Genomic DNA, 14,369 nt, shown 5'->3' with positions numbered 1-14,369 from the left:
GGGATTACAAGACTTAGGACACAGCAAGCATCATAAATATGAATCAAACATCAAGCGTGTGAATTTTGATCATGTGACCAGGGAATGGTTATTAAGTGTGAAAAATGGTTATAAGTCACTTTTTTCAGTGTTGCTGTAACTTTAAACAGTCACTAAACAAACTGTTTTAAGTTGAGGACTACTTGCATTGGACTTCAACTCTCATCATTCCTGGCCTGGTTCTAATGATAGAAAGCCAAGCAGGAAAAACTTACTTGAAGCAAAACTGAATGCAGAAATATAACATAGGTAGTCCTTGACATACAGTCTTTCATTTATTGAGGGTTCAAAGTTACAATGAAAAAAAGTGACCTATGATCCCTTATGACTCATGACCAACCGTTGCCATCATCACCATGGTCACATAAAAATCATTCAGACCCTTGGCAACTGATTCATCTTTATGATGCTTGCAGTGTCCGAAGATCATCGGATCACCTTTTATTACTTTCTGGGAAGCAAAGTGATTTACGACCATTTATCACACTTACGACCATTACAACATTACCATGGTCACATGAACAAATTCAGATGCTTGGCGTGTATTTCTGAAGGTCACAGTGTCCTGGGATCATGCAATCACTTTTTGCATCATTCTGACAAGCAAAATCAATGGGAAAGCCAGATTCACTTAACAATTTGAACAACTGCAGTGGAGAAATGTTGGAAAAGGGGGCAAAACTGACGTAACAATTATCTTGTTTAGCAACAGAAATTTGGGGCTCGGCTCTAGTCATAAGTCGAGAACTATCCTGTTTCTCCCAAAATAAGACAACCCCTGATAATAAGCCCAATCAGGCTTTTTTGAATACATGGCAATAAGGCCAAGTGCTTATTTTAGGGTTCAAAATATATATAAGACAGGTTCTTATTTTTGGGGAAACGGGGTACCTGTATTGAGGAAGGAATATTGTCCTCTCTTTTCTTAGCCTGCTTTGTTGGGTGAAGAGGGGCATTGCTGCACAGAGACACTGGATCCCCATAAAATACAAGAAGGTGTTTGTTTAATCTGTCTTTTATAGCTGCTGTGGGAAAGAGCCACAACCCAAGAAAGCGGCTCCCTGCACTGAAAGACTGGTGACTCTGCAAATGAGTGTCTGGCTCCAATCTGAAGAGCTCCTGTGGAGTTTCTCACCATTAAACTGCAATGCCAGCAGCTCTGTCTGGGATGCAGAAAACGTAACACTCTCAATATTAGGATTCTATGGTGGAATCTTGGCTTATGTCTCCCAGGTAATCATGGACTCTGCGTAGCAGTTGGGGGGGGGGGGTAGTGCAACACTTCCCAAAGGAAGAACAAATTGTTCCTGTGTTTGTTTATAGGTTGTTCTCATCTTAACTTGCTTCCTAAGTTCCAATGATTATCCCCTAAAATGCTCTTGGCTGCATTTATGGCCATTTACAGAATTCTGCATTTGTGCAATGGGTTTACTGAAAACTGGCATTTATTTCCACTTTTCAGCAAACTGGCCCATAACAAACCATGGTTTTGCTTAAAGAGTGTGGCAAGAAAAGGTAGTGAAATCAGATCAGTCATGTGAGTGTCCAGATTTACAACTGTCATTATTTAAAACTGTGATGCGCAGGCATCATTATGGTCATAAGTTGAGGACTACCTGTATTATTACCATTAGCTATATTTCTGTCCCCCTTTTTCAAGACACCAGCTTTCTACAGTAAACAGCAATGGCAATACAGGTATGTCCTCAACTTATGATCACAATCATGCCTGCAATTTGTGTTGCTAAGTGAACAATGTGTTGAAAGAGTTTTGTCACATTTTATGGCTTGCCACATGTGTTAAGTGAATTATTGTAGTTTTAAATTAGTAACACGGTTATTAAGTAAATCTGTCTTCCCCATTGACTTTGCTTGTCTGAAGAAATGCACAAGATGGTCACATGACCGTGGGACACTGCGGCTGTCATAAATATGAGCCAATTGTCAAGCATCTGAATGTAAATCATGGGATCATGGGATCCTACAATGGTCATAAGTGGGAAAAATGGTCTTAAGTCACTCTTTTAAATGCCATTGTAACTTTTAAATGGTCAATAAATGAACTAGAGAACTACCTGTACATGAACAGAAATCACAATATAAGTAGCAAATGACACCCTTTAGCTACCCTCCATAACGAAGCCAAGAGAAGAGAGTTTTATGGAGCAGGATGAACTATCCCACATTTCCCCTATCTTGGGACCATTCCTGACAAAGGAATGTGGGTGCTGTTTTGAAGGAGATGGGAAGGCCTGAGAGATCACTAACAAGGAATAAAATGCTCCTAACTACATTTGTAGTTTCTTTGACCAATAAATTCTGTAACAATGGTTCTCAACCTTTCTAGTGCCACGGCCTCTTACTACAGTTCCTCATGTTGTGGTGACCCCCAACCATAGAGCCAATTCTCCCAACAGAGCTTTAAGCTGATTGGCAGGAAGGTCAGAGGGATACACCCACTGTAAATGCCTGATTGGTTGGATTGAAAACATATGTTCCAAGGCGCCAGAATAGAAGCTTTAGTTCCTAGCACCGTGGGAAATTTGTGTTTTCCCTTGGTCTTAGGTGACCCCTATGAAATGGCCGTTCAACCCCAAAGGAGTCCTGACCTCCAGGTTGAGAACCCCTGTTCTATAACAATAGAAACATAGAAAACTGACAGCAGAAAAAGACCTCCTGGTCCATCTAGTCTGCCCTTATACTATTTTCTGTATTTTATCTTAGGATGGATATATGTTTATCCCAGGCATGTTTAAATTCAGTTACTGTGGATTTACCAACCACGTCTGCTGGAAGTTTGTTCCAAGGATCTACTACTCTTTCAGTGAAATAATATTTTCTCACGTTGCTTTTGATCTTTTCCCCAACTAACTTCAGATTGTGTCCCCTTGTTCTTGTGTTCAGTTTCCTATTAAAAACACTTCCCTCCTGAACCTTATTTAACCCTTTAACATATTTAAATGTTTCGATCATGTCCCCCCTTTTCCTTCTGTCTTCCAGGCTATACAGATTGAGTTCATTAAGTCTTTCCTGATACGTTTTATGCTTAACACCTTCCACCATTCTTGTAGCCCATCTTTGGACCCGTTCATTTTTGTCAATATCTTTTTGTAGGTGAGGACTCCAGAACTGAACACAGTATTCCAAATGTGGTCTCACCAGCGCTCTATATAAGGGGATCACAATCTCCCTCTTCCTGCTTGTTATACCTCTAGCTATGTAGCCAAGCATCTCCTACTTGCTTTCCCTACCGCCTGGCTGCACTGTTCACCCATTTTGAGACTGTCAGAAATCACTACCCCTAAATCCTTCTTTTCTGAAGTTTTTGCTAACACAGAACTGCCAATACAATACTCAGATTGAGGATTCCTTTTCCCCAAGTGCATTATTTTACATTTGGAAACATTAAACTGCAGTTTCCATTGCTTTGACCATTTATCTAGTAAAGCTAAATCATTTACCATATTACAGACCCCTCCAGGAATATCAACCCTATTGCACACTTTAGAGTCATCGGCAAATAGGCAAACCTTCCCTACCAAACCTTCCCCTATGTCACTCACAAACATATTAAAACGAATAGGACCCAGAACAGACCCTTGTGGCACACCACTTGTAACCTGTCTCTGCTCAGAATACTCGCCATTAACAATAACTCTCTGACGTCTACGCTTCAGCCAGCTTGAAATCCACTGAACTATCCAGGGATTAAGTCCAATCTTCACTAATTTATCAGCTCTTTATGTGGAACCGAATCAAAGGTTATGGGATTAATTTAGAAACATAGAAGAATTGACCATGTTTCCCTGAAAATAAGACCTGTCTAGCAACTTCAGAGCAGGCCAGGGATGCCTTGCAATCTAATTTTCAGGGAATTTTCAAGGCCCAGCTTGATTTTTACATGTGCCCCCAATATAAGCCACATCCCCAAAATAAGCCGTAGTTAACACCTTGCCCACTTTGTTGCACCTGGCTGCTTGCCACGACTCATGTGTGTCACTCTCAACCTCCATTTTGCCATCAGAGGCCATTGTAGCTGATAAAAGAGCTCCGGATTGACACGCACATCAATGTGGAGATTTTTTCTTGGCTGCAGAGGCCTCTCCTGAAGACTTCTGAAGGGGAAACAAAGTGGGCCGACAGCGGCCACACAGTCTCTGTCCTGAAAGGCCTCTGAAGGGGAAACGGAGGTTTGGAGTGATGCGCACAAGCAGAGGTAAGCGGTTGCCAAAGAAATGGGCCAGCAGCGGCCCCACAGGCTCTGTTCCTGAAGGCCTCTGATGGCAAAATTGAGGCTGGGGGCAACGCACACGAGTGAATGGCAAGCAAACACAGAAAAAGTGGGTTTGCAGGAACGATATGAGATCCTGCTGGGCCGTTGTCAGGTGAGTCAGTGGAAGACATCCCCTGAAAATAAGACTGGGTGCCTTTTTTGGTGGTCTTATTTTAGGGAAAACATGATATATACCACTTCACAAGTCTAAGAACGTGAGATGACATAAAAGTTCAATGACTTCTTCTCAATCACTGGTATTCCTTATCTGGTTACCTGAGGAAATTTTGACTGAATAAGCTTTATTTTTATTGATTTATTGATCATGTTTAGATGGCTATCTATCTCACAAAAAGTGACTTTGGGCAACTTTATCATCAAGATATAAGAAATATATGAGGTGGGGTGAGGGACAGGAGCAGAAATAACCCAGGTCAAATCAGGGTAAAAGTCCCACAGTAGGAATAAGGATGAGAGGATTCACATATCCATGCACAGCTAAGCTAACCAGAAAGCTACAGCAAGCAGCTATTTCCTGCAATAATTTTATTCCTTATGGTATCTTACCAAAACAAAACCATAACCTGTTAGAGAACACACTGAACTCACAAATCCTACTAAACTACACTGTGTGCCCAAAGAATGCCATTGAAACTCTAGCTAAACAATTTTCATACAAGGTAACTTCTTGTTACTCTTCCACAAGAGAGACATACTTCAAGATGCTTAATTCCTTATACAGGTGGTTTTTGTCTTAGAACAATTAATTTAGTTACCTTTGGAAGTTACAACAGTACTGAAAAAAAGCTTATGATCATTTTTCACACTTGTGACCTTTGCAACATCTCCATGGACACGTAATTAAATTCTGCCACTTGGCAATTGACTCATATTTATGACAGTTGCATAAATATAACCTTTTCTAACATTCTGACAGGCAAAGTCAATAGAGAAGCCAGATTCAATTAATAATTGCGTTGTTCAGTAAACAACTGCGATTTATTTAACAACTATGGCAAAACCTACTTAACAGCTGTCTTGCTTAGCAATAGAAATTTTGGGATTGTTTACTGTGAGTCAAAGTCTATCTGTAATTTTACCCACCCCTCAACAGACCAGCAATTTTATTTAATGAAGTGCAGTTCCTATTCAGAAGGAAATGTGGGTTCTGCCACTCTCCACTTTATATGATGTGCACAACTGAACATTTCCACTTCTGGTTTCTTTTTCCCAAATGCCGCTCCATAAGAGATGCCCCCTCCATCTCTTGCCTAGGCTGATAGGCCAATGGGCTTGAATAACGTTGCAGCCCAAACGCCACTGTCCATGAACCCACCAAGAAACTATCTAAAAGCGCAATATACAATGCAAGAGCAAAAAAGCGTTTTATGGATCTATATTTAGGGATTCAGTGATTCTTCCAAGGACAGAAGACGCACAATAGATGCAAATCCTTCAAAGATTGGCAGGAACTAGTAGCTCTTAATGTTACAGAAATGGAAACTCTCCTGAAGACTCTGAGAATTCCATCAATAATGCATAGAATTGAGTGCAATCAGTTTGATCCTGCTTAAGTAACTGAACTATCTCCATGTATTATATAGAAACCATTTAATTATACCGATCCCCGTAGGCAATGATTAAATACAATTGAATTTAAATGCTGTTTTCTCTTCATGCTGGCAATGCCTGCGTCTTTCCTGCTGGTCTCTATTTCTCTGCATGCCACCCAAAGATCAAGAATGATCCTTGCGTTGTGTGTTTGGTGACTACAGAAAGGAGATGCCAACAGACCCTTCCACCAAAGTTCTCCTTTATGCTGCTTAAGTACAGGTAGTCATCATTTAATCACAGTTCAATGATTGCTCAAAGTTATGATGGTACTGAACAAGTTGTAATTATGAACAGTCTTCAAAGTCATCCAATAGATCCAGCAGTCACATATGGGATTGCAATCTGGGCACTTGGCAGCTGGCTTACACTTTTGACAGTTGCAGCATCCCACTGTCAAAGGATTGCCATCTATGCAACCTTCCCACTCAACTAGTCAATAGAGAAACCAGCAGGGAAAGTCACAGGTTGTTCCAATAGGCTGCTTGCATTCTCCCACACTTGGTAGTAGTTGCCCTCAGTCTCTCAGTCCTTTGCCGGCTACCTCGCCTCCTCCCTTGCCCGACAGCAGGCATTAGCTGCTCTAGTTGCCCCGCATGCAAACCACTTAGGACTTGCTTAATGCTCTGCAGTCTTTGTTTAACAACTTCGACAGGGAATGCCAGAATTGCTGTCGCTAAGAGATGCAGTCATGCAATGTTGTGCTTTACAGCTGCATCACTAAGCAATGGAAATGTCAGTCCCAATTATTGTTGTTAACAGAGGAAATGAGAGGCAACAGCCTGTGTTCTAAGCCAGGGGTCTTCAAACTGGGCAACATTTAAGACTTGTAGCCTTAAAAGGCTGGCTGAGGAATTCTGAAAGTTGAAGTCCACAAGTCTTAGAAGTTGCCAAGTTTGGAGATCACTGTTCTAATCTTTTGAGGGCAAGACTTCAGCATGGGGCTTCGATATCAGCTGTACAATGTTGAGGACTTAGACCATCCCTTAGGTATTACCATGTGAACTCATGCGGAGACTTATCAGTAGTCTCTCTCTGTGTGCATGCCTGTGCATGTATATACACAATGGAGAGTATCAGGATAGAAATGGTTCTCAAATGACTTCTCTCCCATATACTGGAATTTCTATGGCACAATGTTATGCACAATATTCTAAGTACTGCTAGCATAACAGGATTTCTATCATTATAGTGCTATAATTATAAGGATAAATTATTTGACACTTTGTAAGTAATGATTTATGGGCCTTTTTTTTCTTGTAGCAGACACAGGTGTTCCAAGGTAGCTTTTCACTGACAAGATTCAACAAAGTTCTGTCATCATGTAATTAGATCCATTTTCCTGACTTATAAAATGCATCTACCAATACAGCTTCTTTTGTATGTTTTGCTGTACAGATTTTAGCTTAGAGGGACATTTGCCCTCAGGGTTCATTTGTATTTTGTTTACATATGCAGAAGAAAAAATACCAACTGACTATTAAACTACTGCTTTTTCTCCTCACTCTTATCCTCCATAGATCTTTTTTAACTTGACTGAGCAGCTGAAATTCTTCAGGTTGGTTTTTTTTTTTTACTTCACTTGAAAAACATACCATTGGTACAAAAGCAGAGCTGACAGAAGATTTCCTGTCAATGGAAATGCTTTATCGAAAGGGCTTGCAGGTTGAATTCCTGGTGAAACGCAACACTTTAGATTTTATCCTGTCCTACAAAATCCTCTGAATGAGGAGAACAGAGCAACATTGTCTAATCAAACAAGTCTAAAATTCTGGAGAGTGAATGGAAATCTGTAAGTTACACAATAAAAGAAAAGTTGTTTAGCATCATTTGAAAGAAGCACCCAAATCACAAATCCTGTATTACACAGTAAGGAGGAAACCTGCATAGTGTAGGTTTTTCCCCCCCCTCCCAGGCCACCCTCCTTCCACAAAACCACTAACCACATCATAAAAACCAATTAATCATATAAATCTTCTACGGTAGCAGCAAATGCATTCAGCCACCCAACAGCAATGGGTAATGCATTATACAGAAATTCCTGGCCACTTTTGAAATAAAATGAATGGGGGAGACTGTGTGATTTTGGACAAATTTCTCTTTTAATACTGGCCCTCCTATGCAGTGTTCAGCACTTCTGCAGTTTTTTTAATTGCTGGTACAGCTGCCTGTGTTTAATGCATCATCATCATGATCCTTTAGAAAGCCTACTTTTTCCCCTGGTACACAAACTCTGAAAGCAAGCGCTTGTATTCTACGAGGGCATACAGTTCTGTACAAAAAGTACTGCATCTTATGGAACAGCAATTATTTGGACTTGGTTTTTGGGAATTCTTAGTCAGCTGATCCCTGACTTCTTTGTGGAATGTGCAAAGCCAGATGCAAAAGGAGGCCAGAATGCTGTGTTTGTATGTTCTTTGTCCTTAAAACAACCAAAAAACTCACCCACTAACTAGCACTCATCATGTTTGTAAAGGGGGTCATCATATGATGAACACAATTTTACAACCCTTTTTTGCAGTGATCATTAAGCTATTGCCATAGTCATTAAGGGTATTTTTGCTAAAAACCAGAAGTAAATGAGAGATTTTAGCAAAAATGTAGTAAATTACAGTCACATGATTGTGGGATGCCACAATTCGCCAAAAATGTGGTAACAGAGACAGCAGTGATTGGAACTGGATTGTAAGTATCTTTTGGGAGACCATGTTTAACTTCATGCTTGCTGACTGACCAGTCGTAAACTGAGATCTACCTTTTTTCTATGTGTCCCTCCCCCTCTATTAAACATTAAATAAGCTGTTGTATATGATGCTGATAAATAAGAATACTCAGTGAAGAATCACTATCAGTCTGATATTATTCTGTAGAGTTTCTGTGCTGACCTGCAGCTTGTAAGCAAATTGTTCAACATAAAAGGATCTTCCTCCATTTTCCATTTACATGAATTGCAAGTTAAACACATTTGAGTGTGAGAAGTGAAGACATTTCATTCCAGGACGTTTATGCTCACATTTTAAACAGAAAGTTCATTCAGTTGGCAAAATATGCCCTTTAGGTTGTTTATATAATAAAAGGAAAAAAGAGAGGCCTATATTCTCTTCTAGAAGAAAACAGTAAAAATGGAAGGAGGTTTTAAAACACATAATTGCAGAGAAACATGACAATTTTAGCAGTCAAAACTGTCAGGGGAAAGGCTGGATAAATAGGATGTAATCTGAGGAGGGTTCCACTTCAGTTTGAATTCTGATGTGAGTTGCCTTTCATTATGTAAAGACAGGTCAATGCAGCAATAAATTTATTTGAATATGCTGTACTTGTTAGAAAAGCCACAACTTGATTCCATCTCAATTACCAAACATTTCAAAAGCTAGCAACATCCTGGAATGCAAGATTTCACCTTCCCAGGGCAATCCAACATCATGTATTTGTAGATCGGAGATTAAACTAATCTGTAATCCCAGCAATTTAAAAGTAAGATTTCAACACGTTTATTAAAAAATACTGATAATTAATAATCTTGCAGCAAGCAATTTAGAAAGGAGCTGAAAGAAAAGGGTTAGCAAAATGTTATAAGACAACAGAAATAGGAGTTTTATATTCTCTGGGACATGAGAGCTTATATTAATTAATTTTGACTTCTTTAACTAAAGATTGACACATCTGCCGGCAGGCTTATTCTAAGACAATGTTCGGTTTTTCAGATATCTCATAAAATCATGTGGCAGGCCTGCACAACAATATTGCATTTATTAAATTTATATGCAACTCATCTCACTGCTGAATCATTCTGGGAGCTCTCCCACATTTAAACCACACACACACTTTTATTCTTTATCTTCCAGAAAATCATTCTATCAGAATAAGTATTTGTTATGATTTCTCTCCCAACAAGCTTCAAAAAAAGAGAGAGAGACTAAGAAACACACAAACATACACAAGACTTGCAGTCTGACATTAATAGTTTAAAGAATGCCACTGCATAGAAACAAATAGCATCTGCTATCTCTCAAGGTGAGAAACCGTCCCCAATATACCACAATCCCTTACCTGTTTCACTGGAAATCGGAATTCCCAGCACTAGGCACTTGATGGCAGTTGCCCACTTTTCGGCCAGAGCCTGGTTGTCCTTGTAGCGCTCTGCTCCATCCACTTGAAAAGTCTTTGCAATCCGTTGCCGGGCCCGTCCTGAGCCCACTGCTACCTTTTTCTTCTTCAGTGGGTAAGTATAGATGCAGAAGAATGCTGTCTGGTTTGCTACTGTATGGCTACGCAACGTGTGGCAACCCACCACATCTATCAGCCGTATCACAGTCCGCTGATCAGTGTCCGGCTTGGGTACTAGGCGCTGAATATGCAGTTCAGTCCGGGTGAGGCTGAGGGCATAGCGGATCCCCTTAGGTGGGTAAGCTCCAAACTCCCCATGGAGGATAGCCTCAGAACCTTCTCGGCAAGTCTTCATTACCAGGTTCATCTTGTCATGGAACCCTAGCTTTACAGTTGTGCTTTATATCTGTCAAACAGCTGGTTCCAACCCACCACTATTTAACCTCCCTTTTCACCACTCCTCCCAGCACCCTAGATTTGAAAAGCAGGGTTTAAAAACTTTCCAGTAGTACAGATTTTCCTTGTCAGCGGGGCAGCCAATGCAACTTTCTTTCATCAAGGAACTTGCTTCCTTGCTAGCACTTCTTAAGCATTTTCCAGAGTTAATTGCTCTTTTTTTATTGAGCAAGAAACCTTTGTACCAAGGAAATGAAATGAAACAAGAGGAAAAATACAGGTATGCATGTATCTCAACTTTTCTGAAAAAGTGATCCAAATTCTAGAGGAATGAACACAGACCTGTCTGACTCATTACAGGTTTGAAAATAGGGTTTTCTTAGCAAAACAGGTGCTTCTTCAGAAACATATGTAGAAAATCTTGTTTTTGGCATAATAAATTCCCCTCTAGATAAGGTGTTTAAATATTTCACTAGTAAGCTGTCCAACCTGTAAGAATCTGATCAAGCTAGCTGACTGCAAAACATACTGTTTTAGTAAACTCTTTCTCTTTCCTTTAAGATTTTGTTTTTAGAAGCCTGCTTCCCCAAAAATTCAGAGAAGGAAAAAAAACTTCAGTTACAAATTAAACAAAACACTGATCTATTTAGGAGACACTCAGGAATGAAAGGGGAAAAAAGGGAGAAAAGTTGAGTTTGGAAAGAGAATGCAGGAACACCATCCTACCTTTCACCTAGCCTCAAGCGGAAATAAAGTACTTTTATTAAGGCACCCCGTTTGCCGGCTTAAGCCCAACTGTTTTCAATCCCGAGGTTTAAGGGGAAAAAATAGTTTATCACAAATGTTTGGAGGAGAGTGTCATCATAAAAGGGAAAAAACAGGAGAACCATTTACAAAGCTATTTAGTAAAAAAAAAAAAAAAAGAGGAGGGCAACAGAGCTGATCATTGTTATACACGTACCCAAATATACATTTATGCTGGGAGGGGGGGGAAGGACATTTGAGATACACCCCCCAGAAAGGACCATTCCCCTCTCACCGGGCACGCATTCTCCAAAAAGCCAGATGACCTTACGAAGGAATCAGTGGGGAGGAGAGGGGGGAAAGGAGAAGCTCCCGGGAACTTCTCAAGGTCTCCCCACCCCAGACAACCTCCAGTCTTCAGGACCTCTCCCACATTTCTTTCCACGACATCCCACCCCCTCCTTCTTTGCTCAGCCCCAGCTCTTCTCCCGGCTTTCCCAGCCCAGTTCTCGCCTCTGCGCTGAACTGCACACTGCCTTGCATGCTATACCGGGAAGTGTTCTTTTCTACCTGGGGAAGGATGAGCAATGGGGTGGGGAAAGCTTTCTCCCGCCCTATCAGAGGTCAGCAAAACGTGGCAGTCCCGCCCCTCCACGGCCCCCTCCTCGTACATTGGTGGGTGGTTTTTGCCATCTTTGACGATAGCGCGGCCATCTTAATTAAGGGACGAGCATCCACGAAGGGGCTCAAGTTACAAAGGAACGTCGAATTCGTGAAAGTTCTAACGAAAGAGGTTGTTTCTTTCAGCGATGATAGATTTTGCTTGAGGGGAGAGAGACAATTTGAGCTTTCGGCAACGCCCAGGGAGAGAGAAATTTCCAGCTCCCTCCAGCACTACCATCTTTAATAAGTGAAAAGTAGGCAGATTCTGTCTCGAGAACAGGGATGCGGTAGTGGCCATTTTGGATCAGGGTAATTTCATCCTTCACAAGCTCCATTCTCTAGCCTAGCCTAAAACATCTAGTCAGGGAAACTTCTGCATGCGTCACGTAGCGTCATCCATTTTGGATATGGGCAAAACGTGGCACTTCCACCTGGATATTTTTCTTATGGGAAGTTGATTGGCTGCTTTCAGCTTAGATAGTAAAGAGAACCGCTCATGGGAAGACGTTTACTCCAAAATTTGCATGTAATCAATTAAAAATATATAATATACATCTCCATCTCGCACCTATTCCTATTGTTACACTCTTAACAGCAAGTGGAAAAGTGGTATGCAATAAATTATTTTATATACATACACAAGTAAATGCCTGGGATAAACATACTGTATATCCATCCTAAGATAAAACACAGGAAATAGTATCCGGGCAGACTAGATGGACCATGAGCATAGTTCCCTCTAAGCTGAGCAGTGAGCAATCGCTCACTTAAAAATCATCATCAACTCAGAGTTTTCCAAACCTGCCCAGAAGCCGAGAGGGAAGGAGAGAGAGAGGAAGAGAGGAAGAGAGAGAAACAGATAGAAAAAAGAGAGAAAGGAAAAGAGAAAGGAAAAGAATGGGAGTAAGGAAGAGAGAAAGAAAATCAAAATCTAGTTTGAAACTAGCTCAACTATTTAAGTGGCATTTTGATATTGATAGAGTTGCCCTATTATGAGCTCACTGTTATAGACACACAGTACAGTATTTTATTTTGAAATTCTCTGAGGCAAATCAGGGTGGGTTTTTTATTTGTTTGTTTGTTTGTTTGTTTGTTTGTTTGTTTATTTATTTATTATTTCTGTACCGCCCAGTCCCGAAGGGACTGCAGCTCAGACACTATACTTTTCCGCCCCCCCCCCCCAAAAATTAGAGGGAACACTGACCATGAGGTCTTTTTCTGCCGTCAGTCTTCTATGTTTCTATGTTTTTAGAAACCAGAATTGGGACTGGCAACTCAGCCTTTCAGCAGAGCAGTCAATAGGTGAAATCACGACCGTTCTTACAATTTTATTTCGGCTTTTCCTCATTTTACAGACCTCCAAAGATTGTATGAGGACTGCTAGCAAAATTCCTCTTCATTGCCATTGTAGCCGAAAAGTCGCTAAATGGGGACAATCTATACCTATAAAAGCATTAAAACCAAAAATAATCTGCTGAAAACAATTTAGAAGACTTTTAAGGTGATTTTGTTTTTAAAGAAATACTAGGATATTCACTACAAAATATAGTCCACACTTTAGGATAACTATAATTCTATATACTGCATTTTTTTATACCTGATTAACAAGCCTGCATGAATAAAAATACTTATTCCAGATTTAAGATATGTTTTTATTTTTTTATGTATTATATACAGTAACTATGCAACAAAAATACCTCAATAACATTGATACATCATTTGTAAAACATCCACAATTTGTATAAGAATAACAGTATAAGATAACAATTAATATATATATAGGTTTAGTAAACTGGAGGGCCCATCGTTTTTTTCTTCTGTTCAACAAGTCCCTGCAGTTTTTTGGCAAGGTTTTTTAGTAGTGGCTTGCCCTTGCCTGCTTCCAAGAAATGAGAGAAAATGACTAGCCCAATCTGTCTCAGCTGGTTTGTACCTAAGATGGGACTAGAACATAGCCCATTATCGCGCATGATGAATTCACAATCAAGTAATTCCGGGTGGTAATAAATCTTTTATTCATAGAAGTCAGTTATGCATGCACATAGCAATAGGGGCACTTAAAACAATCCTGAGCACCAAGGAAAATATATATTGTCAAACAGAAATTGGGCGTATTAAAAATCAGGTGACAGAACTGGCAACTGCTGACTAACAGCTTTCCTCATTGAAGTGTTGATGAACCTTTCCGGCACTGTGTGGAAACTGAAGAACAACTGCTTGGCACGTGTGTGTGTGCTGGGAATATGATATTGTTTCTGGTGGGCACATGCACGCTGGCCACCTGCTCCACTGGTTTCTGGTACGCATGTGTGCACAAAGACCAGCTGGCCAGTGTGAATGGCCGGTGTGCATGTGTGTGCCGGAAACCTAAAAAGTATAATTGCAGTGCACCCACAGGCAGGCATGCCCTGCCACTTCCGCCAAGGAGAACAACCGCTTCCTGGCCAGTGCAACTCTTACTCTGGCGCTGGATATATGTTCCCCCTGCGTGGACTCAGCTCCTGGCCGCTCTGCTGTCTTAGAAGAGCAGCCGCGG

The 14,369-nt window shown here is 40.6% G+C and overlaps 1 protein-coding gene across 1 annotated transcript in view; it reads right to left on the bottom strand.

Annotated features, from left to right (window-relative positions):
• Positions 1-11,708, bottom strand: part of SPHK2 (sphingosine kinase 2) — a 38,972-nt gene extending 27,264 nt beyond the window's left edge. Inside the window, exon 1 of the mRNA XM_070730021.1 lies at positions 9,974-11,708. Within this exon, the coding sequence (XP_070586122.1) occupies positions 9,974-10,397 (424 nt within the window). The 5' untranslated portion in view covers positions 10,398-11,708. The remainder of the gene's footprint in view (positions 1-9,973) is intronic.
• Positions 11,709-14,369: the final 2,661 nt, after the last annotated feature.

This window comes from Erythrolamprus reginae, chromosome Z (genome assembly GCF_031021105.1).
Source record: "Erythrolamprus reginae isolate rEryReg1 chromosome Z, rEryReg1.hap1, whole genome shotgun sequence".
In the NCBI taxonomy this organism is placed as follows: domain Eukaryota; kingdom Metazoa; phylum Chordata; class Lepidosauria; order Squamata; family Dipsadidae; genus Erythrolamprus; species Erythrolamprus reginae.
The sequence above is the reverse complement of the archived record's forward strand: the minus strand, read 5'-3'. Positions and strand labels throughout refer to the sequence as shown.